The 14,368-nt window shown below is 38.2% G+C and overlaps 1 protein-coding gene and 1 long non-coding RNA gene across 2 annotated transcripts; both read left to right on the top strand.

Annotated features, from left to right (window-relative positions):
• The first annotated feature begins 1,253 nt into the window (after window positions 1-1,253).
• On the top strand, window positions 1,254-2,252 carry LOC124270319. Its single transcript, XR_006896723.1, has 3 exons — window positions 1,254-1,272; window positions 1,775-1,840; window positions 2,217-2,252. It is a non-coding gene; the product is annotated as an uncharacterized LOC124270319 (long non-coding RNA).
• Window positions 2,253-9,283: 7,031 nt separating this feature from the next.
• On the top strand, window positions 9,284-12,617 carry LOC124270318. The gene is made up of 4 exons (XM_046705365.1): window positions 9,284-9,342; window positions 10,114-10,232; window positions 10,699-10,835; window positions 12,521-12,617. Exons 1-4 carry the CDS (start codon window positions 9,335-9,337, stop codon window positions 12,581-12,583), a joined length of 327 nt encoding a protein of 108 aa, XP_046561321.1. The 5' UTR covers window positions 9,284-9,334; the 3' UTR covers window positions 12,584-12,617.
• The last annotated feature ends 1,751 nt before the right edge of the window (window positions 12,618-14,368 follow it).

Below are 14,368 nucleotides of genomic sequence, written 5' to 3' on the forward strand. Positions count from 1 at the left end.
TTGCATCTGATGACTTCTACCCTGCAACGGGTGAAGGGCCAGGAATATCGCATGTGGCGGTTAAGACTACTGGGCCACGATCTCCCTCCTCATTTCCTGTATGGAGTGAAATAACTAATAAAATATATTTTGTGGGAGAAGAACTGATTCCCAAAATGAATCAACTTGACGTTTGTTGACTTAATGTGGCTTCGTAGAATGAAATCCCTGCATTATCTGTATCTTATTGCGCCGATTTATTATTCATTATGTATACATGCTGCAAAGCGCCATATTCAAAATGCCAACGACGGTCTTTTGTCTCAGTCGTTACTACCTGCCTACAAGAAGCCTCGAGACACAACCTCAAGTCCATCGCTTTCCCTGTTCTCGGGACGGGCTATGCTACAGCTACCCACCAGAGACGTCAACTAAGGCGATAATTAAGAAGGCAATCGTGGACTTTGGTACTCCGCAAAACATGCACTGGAAGTTGTCTCAATTGTTATTGCACTACAAAGGATGACATAATCTGAAGGTTTACATTTCCTTACTGTCCTCGCTTTCCTTAATGTAACCTGTAACGAAGGTCAAGGTGCGGTGATGGAGTAGACTCTGTGTCCGCCTTTATAAGGATATGAAGAGATTGAGTTGTTGGCGCTGTGTATAATAACTTAACGAATACATTCGTAAATAAGAGCGTTGTAATCTATTTATCTATATATGTATTCGAAATGATTTGAATATGACAAAGAAATAGATAAGCTGCAAATGCAACTTTGCCTTATTCGTGTTCATAGAAAGTTACGCAAATGCATGCTCAGTTAAGCTCAGTTTTACATTTTCTTAAGATATACTACAGGTATGCACGGTTCTGCTATTGCCTGTGTGTGTTCTATTAGCCAATGTTAAGCTACTACTCTCTCTGTGTTTGCTTTCTTCTCCAACATGGATGTTATATATTCAAAGACTGTATGGCATATGTTGGCTTGGCCAACAGAATGGTTTCAACGCTGTTCTGGACTTTTGAAGTGCCATACTATATGTTTGCCATGTGTGACGCAGGGCTGAAAGAGCGCGTCTGTGATAAGGCAAAGGAACTGCTCCCTTCCGTGAACTTACCATCTGAAAGTGATTCATCAACACATGTGTTTATGATTGGAACCATCGAGCTCGATGGCGTTATGTAACTTCTTTGTCACTTTTATTCGTCATATTTTTAAGATTTTGGAATCACAAGTTGGAAGAGACTGAACGGCTGATGAACATGGCCAAAGTATATTGTTAAAGGAGGTAAACTGAGACGCAGCTGTTTGAACTGTTAGAGCAATATTACGGCTAACCTAGAAACGTTATAAATATAACGAGTCGAATAAAACTATCCTCAATACAACATTGTTCCATGTATTAATCATCTGCATGCTTCTAGCATTTTCCCATCTTAGTGACATTTTGTAAAACCCTTTGTGTGGAAGTATACGACAGGGGCTCGATATTCATTTCACAATTATGTAAATAAGCCGTTGAACCGGCGAATATCCGGATAGCATTGTTCACCTGAAACCCGGCATGCTTGTCGTAGAGACGACTAACAGGTATGGGGGTGCTGGTCAGGCTTGCTGACTTAGTTGACACATGTCATCGTATCCCAATTGCGTAGATCGGTATGTGGTATGCGCTGGATTGTCTGGTCAGACTCGATTATTTACAGCCCGTATGGCTGGAATATTGCTGGAGTGTGTGGCGTTAAACAACAAACTAATAACACCCTTTGACATTATTTCATATCCTGCAGATGGATCCCGAGGTTGCAGTGACTGGAGATACCCATGTTGTGGCGGGTCATGTGGTCAGTCAGAAGGTAACGACTCCCCTAAGTCTGTTGTTTTCATGTGGCAAGTGAGGACTGGGCGGCAGTGTTTGCTCTCACATGACGAGGGCTGGTTGCGTCACGCCAGACGTATTAAAATGCACCGATCATGGCTCGTATTTAGAGACAAAGTTGTGTTTTAATGGAGTTGGGCCGTGTTTTACAATTTTATCTAATGAGTAGAGACGGACATATGCATCACTCATCTGGCACCAAAGAGACTTAGGTTTAGTCATAGTAAAGAGATAGCCCCATAGCCAGGTGGGCTGGGTGTTCTGTCGTAGAGTTAACACTTCAGAGTATTCAAGATACCAGCACGTTAGCAGGCTGGTTGGATGTACCTCATTCAGAGTTTCGTCCTATCTAGGATCTCGTCCAGTGCGGCATCTTACGTCCTGGAAAAGCAAGCGCGAGGAGGTGGAAATGAAATTGAAACATTTTGAGGCTGGACAGGAACCTCCCCTTCAACATGACGCCAAGAAACTACCACTTTAGGCTGGTGGAATCCTCAGTTCTATAATTTACCTCATGGGGAAGGACGCTGTCAATCGAATAATAGGGTGAAATACCCAAAAGTTCAGCCATGCTGGCTTGCAAAACAATCTCATATTATTTATCAATCAGAGGAAAGACGGAATCTGGTTGTTTTGGTGGCAATGATAGGAATCGCAAGCCAAAGTAGACCAAATGTGGCGTATTTTAGCGGCGACTGCTTAAGAAAGACAGAAATAATACCATTATTGGAAATGAATGAGAAAAAATGCATTGTTAAATCATGTTAAGGAATTTATGAAGAGATTATCGAAAGCTATGTCAACACAAGACCCCTTCACAGAAGAAGCCTAAACTGCTCATGCTAGCTGGGAGTCCAACTGTCACATGTGAGGTTACACCTCCCCTGTTGAAGGTAAATTACCGTTTCGGCTTCGCGTGATGAGTATGCTGGACTATTTTTATCATGGAGGAGGCAGTTACGCGCAGGAGATTGCCAGGATCGATTCCCCACTTGTTACCGGGTGTTAACATTTTGGAGTAACATTATTAGCACTTGCAGGCTCTTTCCAGGGATGTCACATCCCCTGGTATTACTAATACGCCAAAACAACACTCATTCGACAGTAGGTGGTCAGATTTTTAAATATTTTTTTATTTTTGATTCTCTCATACATCCAGGTCATACCACGGTTTCATTACATGACGGGTTGAAATTGCAAACACTTGTACCAAAAAGAAATATATACAAAGTCGAGTTTACAGACCAGTAAGAATAGGTACTTGAAAATGTAATGGCAATTACATTATATATAGCGCTAGGAGTTAACAAGGAGGCGGTTGTGACATAGTGACCAAAATTTTTGGCCGGCTATCATATTTGCGAATTTGAATAGAGCGACTTTAAAGGCGTTTCAGCATAATATATTTGTCTTTAGCACTTCCATAATGTAGTTTCAAATTTTGGTGTGTTTATCTCTTTGTTTCATTTTGTATATATTATATTTCACTTACTGTTATTATCGCGAGGAACTGAGCATTGGTTCCTCTTTTTGCAATATCCTAGAATAAGCCTTTTTCTTGAAAGATAATGGCTGACCCTGTTTTTTTTTTCGATATAGTATTCTTCTATTTTCTTCAAATAGTTTTTATGACTTTACAGTCACAAAATAGATGTAGAACTGATTCTTTCTCGGATCTCTGCAAAGATGTTCATGTGTTGGAATCTTTATATTTCATTTTTGTTAGCAAATCATTTGTTTGCAGAAAACCCCATACAGTATGCGGTATTGAAACCACTAGTGTTTTACACTATTATATGATTTAAATGTTGTTGTTTTTTCTATCGTTTCCCCATATATACTGTATATTATCGTCAATAGACCCATTAAGTTCTTTTGTCACTTGTTTCCGATATGTTAAAGGTTTTCTATATTTACCATTTATGAGTATGTCATAGATATCTCTACATCCTTTTGGGTTTCCTACTATATTTCGTAAAAAGATAGGGCAAGATCGGGGCTTGGATGTTTTCTTCAATATGGATGTTTATGGATTTGTAGTAGCATTTTAATTGATTCCACTATTCCTTGACGCTCCTAAAAAGTTAGTTTGCACCCAAAGATTTTTTTTAATTGTTCCACTGTTAAAAAAAGTTACCTTGGGCGTCAAACATGTCGTTTATATAAGTGATCCCTTTGCTTGAATAATGTTTATAATTGATTGGTTTTTCCATCTATTTTAATATTGTCATTTTAACCATAAGGGTTGGGATAAATATCACACGCATTTTTTGCTTTTTCTGCTTTTCTGGTTATGAATTTACCCCATGATTTGAAAGTGTCTTTCCAAAAATTATTTGTTTCTTGAGTTATTACTAATTCAGAGTATGTGTGTTTTGTGCATGTTTGTATAAAGCTGTCGATGTCCCAATGTGTCTTCGTTTGTAGCAATTTCCTTTCTTTTGAATCTGAGTAGGTGGAGTCTTTTTAATCCATGATATTTTTGTGATTGAATAAGATTGTTTATCTCTGGGTTCGTATTTCCTCCGTATTCATAATTCTCTGTGATAGTTTCTCGACTGACTTTGTCTGGTTTGTTTTTCCATATAAATTTAATAGCAGAGTTGCTCAATTTCCTTAATCATTTGATCGTTTTGGGTTGGGTAGAGTTACAAATAAATGATTAAGTTGCGGATAAAAGTAAACTTTTCAATATAGGGTATTTCTACCTAAAGGGAGTTAAGATCTCTTGCTAGCCATTGATTCATTGATATTTTGAGAGTCTTAAGTTTATCTTTATAAAGCTGCGTTCAACCATGTTGCGATGTTGTGAGTAAATACAATTTATACAGGTGTAAACGAAGTCACTCTTCCAGTCAAAATTCCAGTTTCTGCAAAATTTTCTTTTAGAGTTTTTTTTTTCTGAGCCTATCCATAATACCTGTGTTTTGTTTACATTTATTTTAAGCCTGAAAAATGAGATATATTTTTCAAAATTTCTAATGTCGCCTGTGAACATTTTTTCAGTGCCATTTTAGTATCAGCCAAAGTATCATCAGCGTGGGAAATTAGGTATTCTGTATCTCCAATTTGAATTCCTTTTATTTAATTCATTATTTCTAATCATTGTTGCCAAAATTTCTGCGCACAGGTATAAAATATAGGGGAGATGGGATCTCCTTGTCTGCATCCTCTTGAGATATTGAAATAATTTGAAAGGGAAACCATTTACAACAACACATGATTGAATGTTATTAAAGAAGGTTTTATCCATCTAGTAATCGATGGTCCAAAGTTAAAGAATAGGAGAACTTCTTGAATGAAATGCCAGTCAACAGAATCAGAATGCCTTTTCAAAGAGACAATAAGAAGTAGAATTCCTGGTATATTCATATATTCAGTATAGTCACTGATGTCATATATTAGGCGAAATTACACTCACCAATATATCTTTTCACATAAACCCTTTTTGATCCCTCATTCATTATAGAGGGTAGGACTGTCTTTATTCTGTTTGCAATGGTTGATGATCCAATTTTATACGCTACATTCAGCAATGAAATGGGTCTCCAATTCTGAAGCAAATGTTTGGATTACCTTTGTTTTTGGAAAACAGGTTATAATGCCTTGCTTTTGAGTCAAAGACAATTCTCCTTTCTCGTAAGCTAAATTTAATGATCTTATAAGATACTCAGGAATATTATTGAATATTTGGGACGTCTATGTTTTAAGCAATCCTGTTAGGTTCCACTTTTTCGCATGTTTTTTCGGGTATAGGTTATGGTAAAACGATTTAGTTTCAGTGATAAGATCTTCTTTTTGGTTAGGGTTTCCTTTGATTGTTTTCAAGTTTATATATATTGCTTTGTTTAAAAAGTTTCGATTTTCTAGAGACAGAAAATATTTTGTCGGTTTTTCTCCTTCTTTCCATTTAGCTTTAGATCGTAGTGGTATCCCTTTTTTATTAATAGTGTCTAATTCTCTATTTGCTTTTTTTAATTCATCATGTAGCTTTGTTTTGGAAGCAGTATCATGTGATGAATCTATTTTTATTTCAAGTTGATCTATGTTGTTTTCAAGCGTTTGGCGCATATTCAAATTTTCTTTCTTTTATAGGAAGAATAATTTATTATTGTGTCCCTCTGATTATTAACAATAGCGTTTCAAAGAATAGCTGATCGTTTACTTTGAAGACATATTTCCCTGTTTCGTCTACTTAAGATTTGTATTGATCTTTGATTTCATTTATCAGTATTTTGGTTTTTTCCCACATATGTTTTATCATAGAGTAAAGAATTGTTGAATTTCCAGTAGCTTTTGCCTCTTTCTATCTCACTGATCATTAGATTAATCCAAATTATTGAATGGTCAGACCTATATGCTGCGCCAATGTCAGACCTATATGCTGCGCCAATATCGGTATCGTGAATTAAACTTTCGAGGTTTTTGGAAACGATAAAGTAGTCTAGTCTTGCCTGTTTGACGGGGGTTTTCTGTCTCCATGTGTATCTCTTGCTATCTAGGTTTTGTTCTCTCCATGGGTCTATTAGATCATTTTCTTCCATAAATTCTAACCAGGTTTCTCTAGCTTTTGCATTATTAACGTTTTTATAGTTGAAATAATTCATTTTTATATCTTGTACAAAGTTCCAATATATAAGGTGAAAGTAGAGAGGGAGAGCTAACAAAAAGTAGCATTATAAGGCAGAGTGTTACCTTCATTTGATTGTTGAGAATCCGGTACATGTGTTATCCTGCCGTGGTTTAGGTAGAGGCATGGCCGTATGGTGTAATTCAGTTGTCTTAAGGTTAGTGTTTAGGTAGAGGCGTGGCCGTATGGTGTAATTCAGTTGTCTTAGGGTTAGTGTTTAGGTAGAGGCGTGGCCGTATGGTGTAATTCAGTTGTCTTAAGGTTAGTGTTTAGGTAGAGGCGTGGCCGTATGGTGTAATTCAGTTGTCTTAAGGTTAGTGTTTAGGTGGAGGCGTGGCCGTATGGTGTAATTCAGTTGTCCTAGGGTTGATGTTTAGGTAGAGGCGTGGCCGTATGGTGTAATTCAGTTGTCCTAGGGTTAGTGTTTAGGTAGAGGCATGGCCGTATGGTGTAATTCAGTTGTCCTAGGGTTAGTGTTTAGTTAGAGGCGTGGCCGTATGGTGTAATTCAGTTGTCCTAGGGTTAGTGTTTAGGTAGAGGCATGGCCGTATGGTGTAATTCAGTTGTCCTAGGGTTAGTGTTTAGGTAGAGGCATGGCCGTATGGTGTAATTCAGTTGTCCTAGGGTTAGTGTTTAGGTAGAGGCATGGCCGTATGGTGTAATTCAGTTGTCTTAAGGTTAGTGTTTAGGTAGAGGCGTGGCCGTATGGTGTAATTCAGTTGTCTTAAGGTTAGTGTTTAGGTAGAGGCGTGGCCGCATGGTGTGATTCAGTTGTCTTAAGGTTAGTGTTTAGGTAGAGGCGTGGCCGTATGGTGTAATTCAGTTGTCCTAGGGTTAGTGTTTAGGTAGAGGCATGGCCATATGGTGTAATTCAGTTGTCCTAGGGTTGAGTGTTTAGGTGGAGGCATGGCCGTATGGTGTAATTCAGTTGTCCTAGGGTTAGTGTTTAGGTAGAGGCATGGCCGTATGGTGTAATTCAGTTGTCCTAGGGTTAGTGTTTAGGTAGAGGCGTGGCCGTATGGTGTAATTCAGTTGTCTTAAGGTTAGTGTTTAGGTGGAGGCGTGGCCGTATGGTGTAATTCAGTTGTCCTAGGGTTAGTGTTTAGGTAGAGGCGTGGTCGTATGGTGTAATTCAGTTGTCCTAGGGTTAGTGTTTAGGTAGAGGCATGGCCGTATGGTGTAATTCAGTTGTCCTAGGGTTAGTGTTTAGGTAGAGGCATGGCCGTATGGTGTAATTCAGTTGTCCTAGGGTTAGTGTTTAGGTAGAGGCGTGGCCGTATGGTGTAATTCAGTTGTCCTAGGGTTAGTGTTTAGGTGGAGGCATGGTCGTATGGTGTAATTCAGTTGTCCTGGGGTTAGTGTTTAGCGAGGGTTACACGCTAGAGTCGTGGCATGCGCCTGGTGCACGATGCAGTTGGCTTGTTCGTTTCAGCGTGGTCTTTGTTAATACATGTAACGTTGATATTGTGATTTTTGGCCGCTTAGCCTGTGATATTATATTTAGTCTTGAGTAGTAGTAACTATCTCTTCTTTATCTTTAAAATGAAGTTTTGTAAGTTATTTATGATCCATTATTAATTTTATGAGGTATGTTTACCTTTTGGTCATTCTTGTTGCTAATATTATTCAGCGAGTCAGTTATATTGTGGCTACAGGTTCTCGTTGTTGTTTGTTGATTATATATTTTTGTTAGGTAGTGTGGTTATTGACTAGTGAATATCGTTTGGCAGTATAGATAAAATAGGTAATATAGTTTATTGTTAACATTGTTATGCTTATGCAAAACCGTGCATCAATGATGGTAGTGAATTTGGTTTATAAATGTATATATAAAACGTGATGTTTTGTACATAGCATAAAATCATCAGTATGTCATAGTTCATATCTAAACATGCTGATTATCAGTAAAAGGTGGACATGTGGGAACATTTGATTGGCATATTCAGGAGACAGATGCATGAACAAAGTTTGCAAAAGGCAGTAGTTTTCTCTGTATCCCTTGATTCATATATACAGATATACAGGCATGTGATGTTTTGATCATAGCATCAAATTATCAGTATGCCATGCTTCATATGTAAAACATGTTTGTTGTCAGCAGAAAGGTGGATATACAAACATTTGAACAGTGCAGTAGCATAGGTGTAACATTTGTAGTGGACCAATAGTTTTACATAGATTCAAAACATGAATCAGATGGTCAGGTGGTCAGATGGTATACACACGAACACGTGCATACACCTAGTTGTGGGTATAGTAACGTGCAGTATCTTTGGACAAAATACTGCAATGGGTACTTTTCTGAGGATCAGACGGTGATAACTCGCTGCACTTAACAGGCGGCATGACTTGAATGATCCCCACGGAGTTGAGTTGGTAAAAACAATACAAAAAGACATCCGTTGATAAAGGGAACACTTTAAGCGCATTGAGCATGTACTACATTTGTAGATGCATGTATATGTGCGCTATATAAATATCCCACTATCATATTTTTATGACTTTGGGGTTTCGTTAATGCCAACGCCTAAACCTAAGGGCAAGGATGGCAAAAGAATGAAACTCGCAGATTCCAAGACGAGGTCATGATCATGTGACACGCTGCGCGTGATAGTTATGTTTCACGCTTATTCACGCCACTTTATGGCCTGATTTTTCACCATAAATTCAACTTCACGCTTTAATGATCAATTAAAAACAATTTTGCCGGATTATGAGAAAACCGGATTACACAGAGTCGGATTTGAAAGATTCCACTGTATAATTTACGATTATTTTCCTTCAGGCATATTTTTTCAACTCACCAAAGTGGAATACGTCGTGAACCCCGTGCAGGTGAAAATGTTCAGGTGAGCCGATGATAAGCATTGTTAGTTCTTTTTGTCGTTCTTAGCAATATTCCATTATGTGTCGGAGGTTTGTAAATACTCGAGTCTGGACTAGACAACCCAGTGATTATGATCGCAATTGTAATACTATGAGACGTGTCAACCAAGTCCGCGAGCCTGACCACCCCATTCCATTAGTCGCATCTTTTAACAAGTATGGGTTACTACTTACTTCTACAAATACCATCAGTAGTAGTATCATTCCACAGTTATATTGGATTAATGCACTGGTACATACACGTGCTTATATGAATCAGTGGGACAAAACCTTTTTCCTATTCATATGACATTTCTGTCAAAACAGGAGTCGATGGTACAATTCCGACCATTTTTTAAACATGCATCCCTCGATCACCTTCAAATCCTGGTAATACCAGTCCTTCGCGAAAAGGTGGGCGTTTCCTGTCCCATCGGCGACGCGTGTCACAAACACACGCAATAGCATGTTCAATTGCTCTACTGAGAAAGCACGAGAGCACATGGCACATAGACAGTTATGTACACGTGCACTGTGTATTAGTGCAACAAAATAAACAGAAATAAAATTTAAGATTTGAATCGGACATCACTTCAGTCAGGGATGCGTCAAATTTACAAAATGTCTTCATACATCCACCATGAATGTTGTAACCTGGATATAACAACATGTGAGCAAGAGCTGAAGTTTGTAAATATTTGTAGTAAGAGAATGATCGATTTACATCGTGTATATACAATATGTCATATGTGCAGGGCGGCCCAGGAGAGAATGTCCCTTAAAGACGCTTCATACGGCCTTCCTGTTCTGTGTTTTCATGGGACGTCTGAGGACAACATAAAGAGTATTTGTAAGGAAGGATTCCGTCAGCCTGGTAGGTACTATTGTCTGTTTCTCCTAAACTGATACTGGCTGCCTGATCAATGTGTTCATGTCTGTTGATATATCACAGTATATAAATGTCCACGTGTCTTAGAATTTTATATAGTCCAAATAGTTTTTATATTTTCATATACTGGAGAAGAAAAATAGATTGTCACAGACTGCAATTCACATTCTTTTCTAACTTTTACTATACATCCATTGTTCAATAAAAATAGTGAAAATACTCTGTACACCTACATATGCCTTATCATTTGACTAATTATAGAATAGTTAAATAACAGAAAATATGAACAGCATATACCTACAATTAAATTGATTGTTATCACTGGGTTTGTTTTAATTTGCGACAACTGCCGATATCATAAATTAGGAACTAGATTATATAGTGCTTGGTTATTCAGTTGTTCAATACTACATTTTATCGAAAACTATTACTGGACACCCTCTTGAACCAGACCACCCCTACTTCGACGAGACAACTGACGTGGGTTGGTACGGGAACGGTATCTACTTCAGTGAATACCCTCGGTTTGCGATGAATTACATGAAGAAGACCAGCAAGTTAATCATGTGCCAAGTCCTGAAGGGGAAGGTAAAGTGTCATACAAGTATCACACAGCGCGACTCAGCGCAGGTCTACCATTGCATGCATGAGTCAAAACGTACATTGATTATTTATCAGAAACGTATAATCAGCATGCCACCTAGATGTAAACAATACGACTTCAGAACAGAGACTTATCAGTTTAATACATTAAGCCTAGACACCCCATATTCACATGGAAATTATACAGCAACGGCCATATTTTCTCAGACTGAACAAATCTAATGAACTGGTGCATAAAATGTGTCAATGATTTTCATACCATATGAACTTTGTAGTGAAAAGAAAGGGTTGAGGAGGAACATAGCCAAGGTTGCCATGACATAATCTGGTTTATTTAAATATGGTACAGATTTGGCAAATGAAGTCATTCATGGAACAACATAACAAAGTTCACTTTTCTTACGAAGACCTAACTGTCAGTACAGTACACACAACTTCTTCATGGAATTGAAGAATAATGTCTTGTAGGTCCAAATACTGATTCTGAGGAATCCTGTTCCATTCGTCATGCAAGGGTCATGCAAGGCAGCTGTCGATTCATTGAGAGTCTGGAGAATCTGGTCTCTCCGTCGAACACGACAGCATAAATGTCCCAAAATGTCCCACAGACGCTCAGTGGGATTTAGATCTGGACTGATGACTGGTCATGGAATGGTCTCAACAGTATTCCTTGGCAAGAACTGGGTGGCAGCACGTGCTCTGTGAGGCCTGGCATTGTGGCTAGAGGATGGCTATGAAAACGTGGGACAACATCCCTCTCAAGGATCTCCTTTTGATACCGAAGCCTATTAAGGTTACCACGAATGGTGATGAGGTCCATCTTGACACCCAAGGAAATGTATCCCCATACCATGATACCCACAGGAAACCGTCTCCTGGATGTTGCAGGGAACCATAGCTGTGTTCCATTGTCCCCAACCGTGTGTACGACCAGGAACCATAGTCGGCATCAGAAGTACAAATGTACAGATAATGGCGGGATGGTTTACATGGAAGGTTGTACAGTTTTTATGGTGGTGTTATGGTGCAATATTCCAGCGAACACGTTGAATACTCCAGGCAAGCGGTGCTGCTTTGTGAACAGGAGACAGTTGCATGCGCTTGATGGGCCTTCTGGACCTCTGTACTGACTTTCCGATTACTGACGGTCCTGTAGGAAATGACACTCATTGGTAACCATCGTTACCTTAACGATGTGCTTGAGCCCCATGAACAGCGAGTAACAAGTTTCAACAATGCTGTACAATGTTTCAACAGTTGTTGTCTTGCGGGGTCTGCCAGGTCTTGGAAGATCTTCAACACCATTGGTAAACGTGTCTTAAAATGATGGAAGGATTGCGCCCAACATTATGTTTAATTTGTCTGAGGGACATTCCTGCATTTCTTATGCCAATACTGTGTCACTTGTAAAACACCGGATGTGAACTCCCTGAATATGAAATTCCAACTCATAAAGAAAGTCACTACAAGAAATTGACCAGTCCGAAGTCTTCTTTAGACTTAATTATATATTCATCCACTCCAGTCAAGCAAAGATTAATTACTATGTCGCATTTACATACACACTTATGTGGTCCTAGAAATTGCCCACAACCATTCTTAAAACGTGTTATGAAATTGTAGGTTGTAAATAAGAACAAGTATATAAAAACAACAACTTGATATTTCAGACCTTCAAGTGTTCGAAGTTAAAACTTGGAGCCCCAAAGAGCCTGGATACGACTGTCATGTAGACCCGTATGACAAAGGAAATTGTGATATACGAGGGAGGACTGCATTCTTCCTTGCTATATTTTGCATTTCGACATCTGCAAGAGATTCAAGTTCAAAGAAGACAAAGGAATCCGCTAACGACAACGACGACACTGCCCTCGAGTACCTGAACGAAATGGAAATGCACAAAGGAGAGGCAGTTCCCTGGCTTCTGAACACAAGTGGTGGTGTCGATCATGTAGATTGGATCTCTGTTGTTGCAGGCGAGGCGAACTAAACTCTTAACGATATTGCTAACTAAACTGGCTTGCAAACTGTCTGATATTGTATTATCTTTGACTATATAATGTAGTGCTAATAGGCATTCGCATAATGAATACATTTTGCTGGACACATGTGAATAAATGTTTAGCAATAAATATTTATGAATTGCGACACTTTAATGGACAGGACTACTTCCATTATTGACATGAAATATTATGGATTGTGATGTCTTATGTGTGTCATCAACCCACAGAATGCTCAGAGGTTTCTCTTTATCAACAAATATATAGTTCGAATTTGAAACAAAATTATGTGAAAAAGGTTCAAAGATGTCAGATACTAATGTATTAGAACCATATGGTGATGTAGCCTAGAGACTTTTAGTCACTGACTGATTCAAAGTCCCCTGTTAGTAGTTCAAAACACGAAGGTTGAGGGATATAATTCTGACCTCCATTCATCACAACCAGTTAAGGGCAGGGTTCTCAGTAAAAGTTTAGGTTGAAAGAAAACATATTTGCAAACAACGTTTTGAGAGGAAAATGTTGATCAAACTTTTATTTTGACAATTCTATGGCCCTTGTGTAATACACATGTTGATTAAGTTGTTCACTTAACATTGTACAGATACATATACTTATGTATATTACTTCTTCATTATTTGGACAGTGGGGACAGATTCTGCTGGGAATCAGTGCAGTTGACACACTATATATAATATTATTTATCAACTTTGAAAAAAGACATCGACAATTGTAATTTTGATATTTTACAAAGGTATTGTCCTCGTTTAATTTTCTTTTCTAGTTGCACAAATGAAGGATGTATTCATTTCATCTGCAAAAGAGTATAATATATATCCTTGAAAGATCATTTGTTTACAACTGAATCTTGCAATGGCGACAAAGTGTATGGATCACGTCATCTTTTTGTTGGTTTGAATTCCTATTGTAGATTTTTAAAATTACTTTCGTATTTTGATTACAGTATACACTATTAATGATTGCACTATTGTACAGCATGCTCTCTTTTTGATGCTTATACGGACACCAGTCTATTAGAGAAACGATGTGTTCTTTTAGAAATTAACGTTTGAACTATTATTTGATACCTTATAGACTTGTGCTAGTCTATCTATCTATCTATCTATATATATATACACACACACACACACACACACACACACACACACATACAAAGAACTTAATTAAGCACCTTCTGTATTTTCGTAATGATAGGTTTTCAACACCCACCTAAAACATCTCGTGGTGATCATGATGGTGTTTTTTTCTCATCCGTATGATCCTTTGACTCGTAAAAAACTACAAAATGATTGGAATCCATGTTGACTTTATAATGATAATTGCTCATTTACACACAAAAATACCCACTGATTTTCATACAAACCATTTCTGTACAGGTATGGCCCTGGAATGTTAAATGTTGAATTTATTGGTGAATGTGAACATTCAAAATGTCATTTTGCGTTTATTACACGATTCAAGCTCAATACCGAGTCTAACCTCCATGTGACTGTATGA

The sequence above is a fragment of the Haliotis rubra genome, unplaced genomic scaffold, assembly GCF_003918875.1.
Source record: "Haliotis rubra isolate DU_JTF1 unplaced genomic scaffold, ASM391887v1 Scf1508, whole genome shotgun sequence".
NCBI classification, from domain to species: domain Eukaryota; kingdom Metazoa; phylum Mollusca; class Gastropoda; order Lepetellida; family Haliotidae; genus Haliotis; species Haliotis rubra.

Bases quoted from the DNA above. Each gene is read 5' to 3' on its own strand.
- LOC124270318 (XM_046705365.1), top strand. The intron at 10,233-10,698 runs GTAGGTACTATT...CTCTTGAACCAG, and splicing joins GGAAGGATTCCGTCAGCCTG to ACCACCCCTACTTCGACGAG. The intron at 10,836-12,520 runs GTAAAGTGTCAT...TTGATATTTCAG, and splicing joins GCCAAGTCCTGAAGGGGAAG to ACCTTCAAGTGTTCGAAGTT.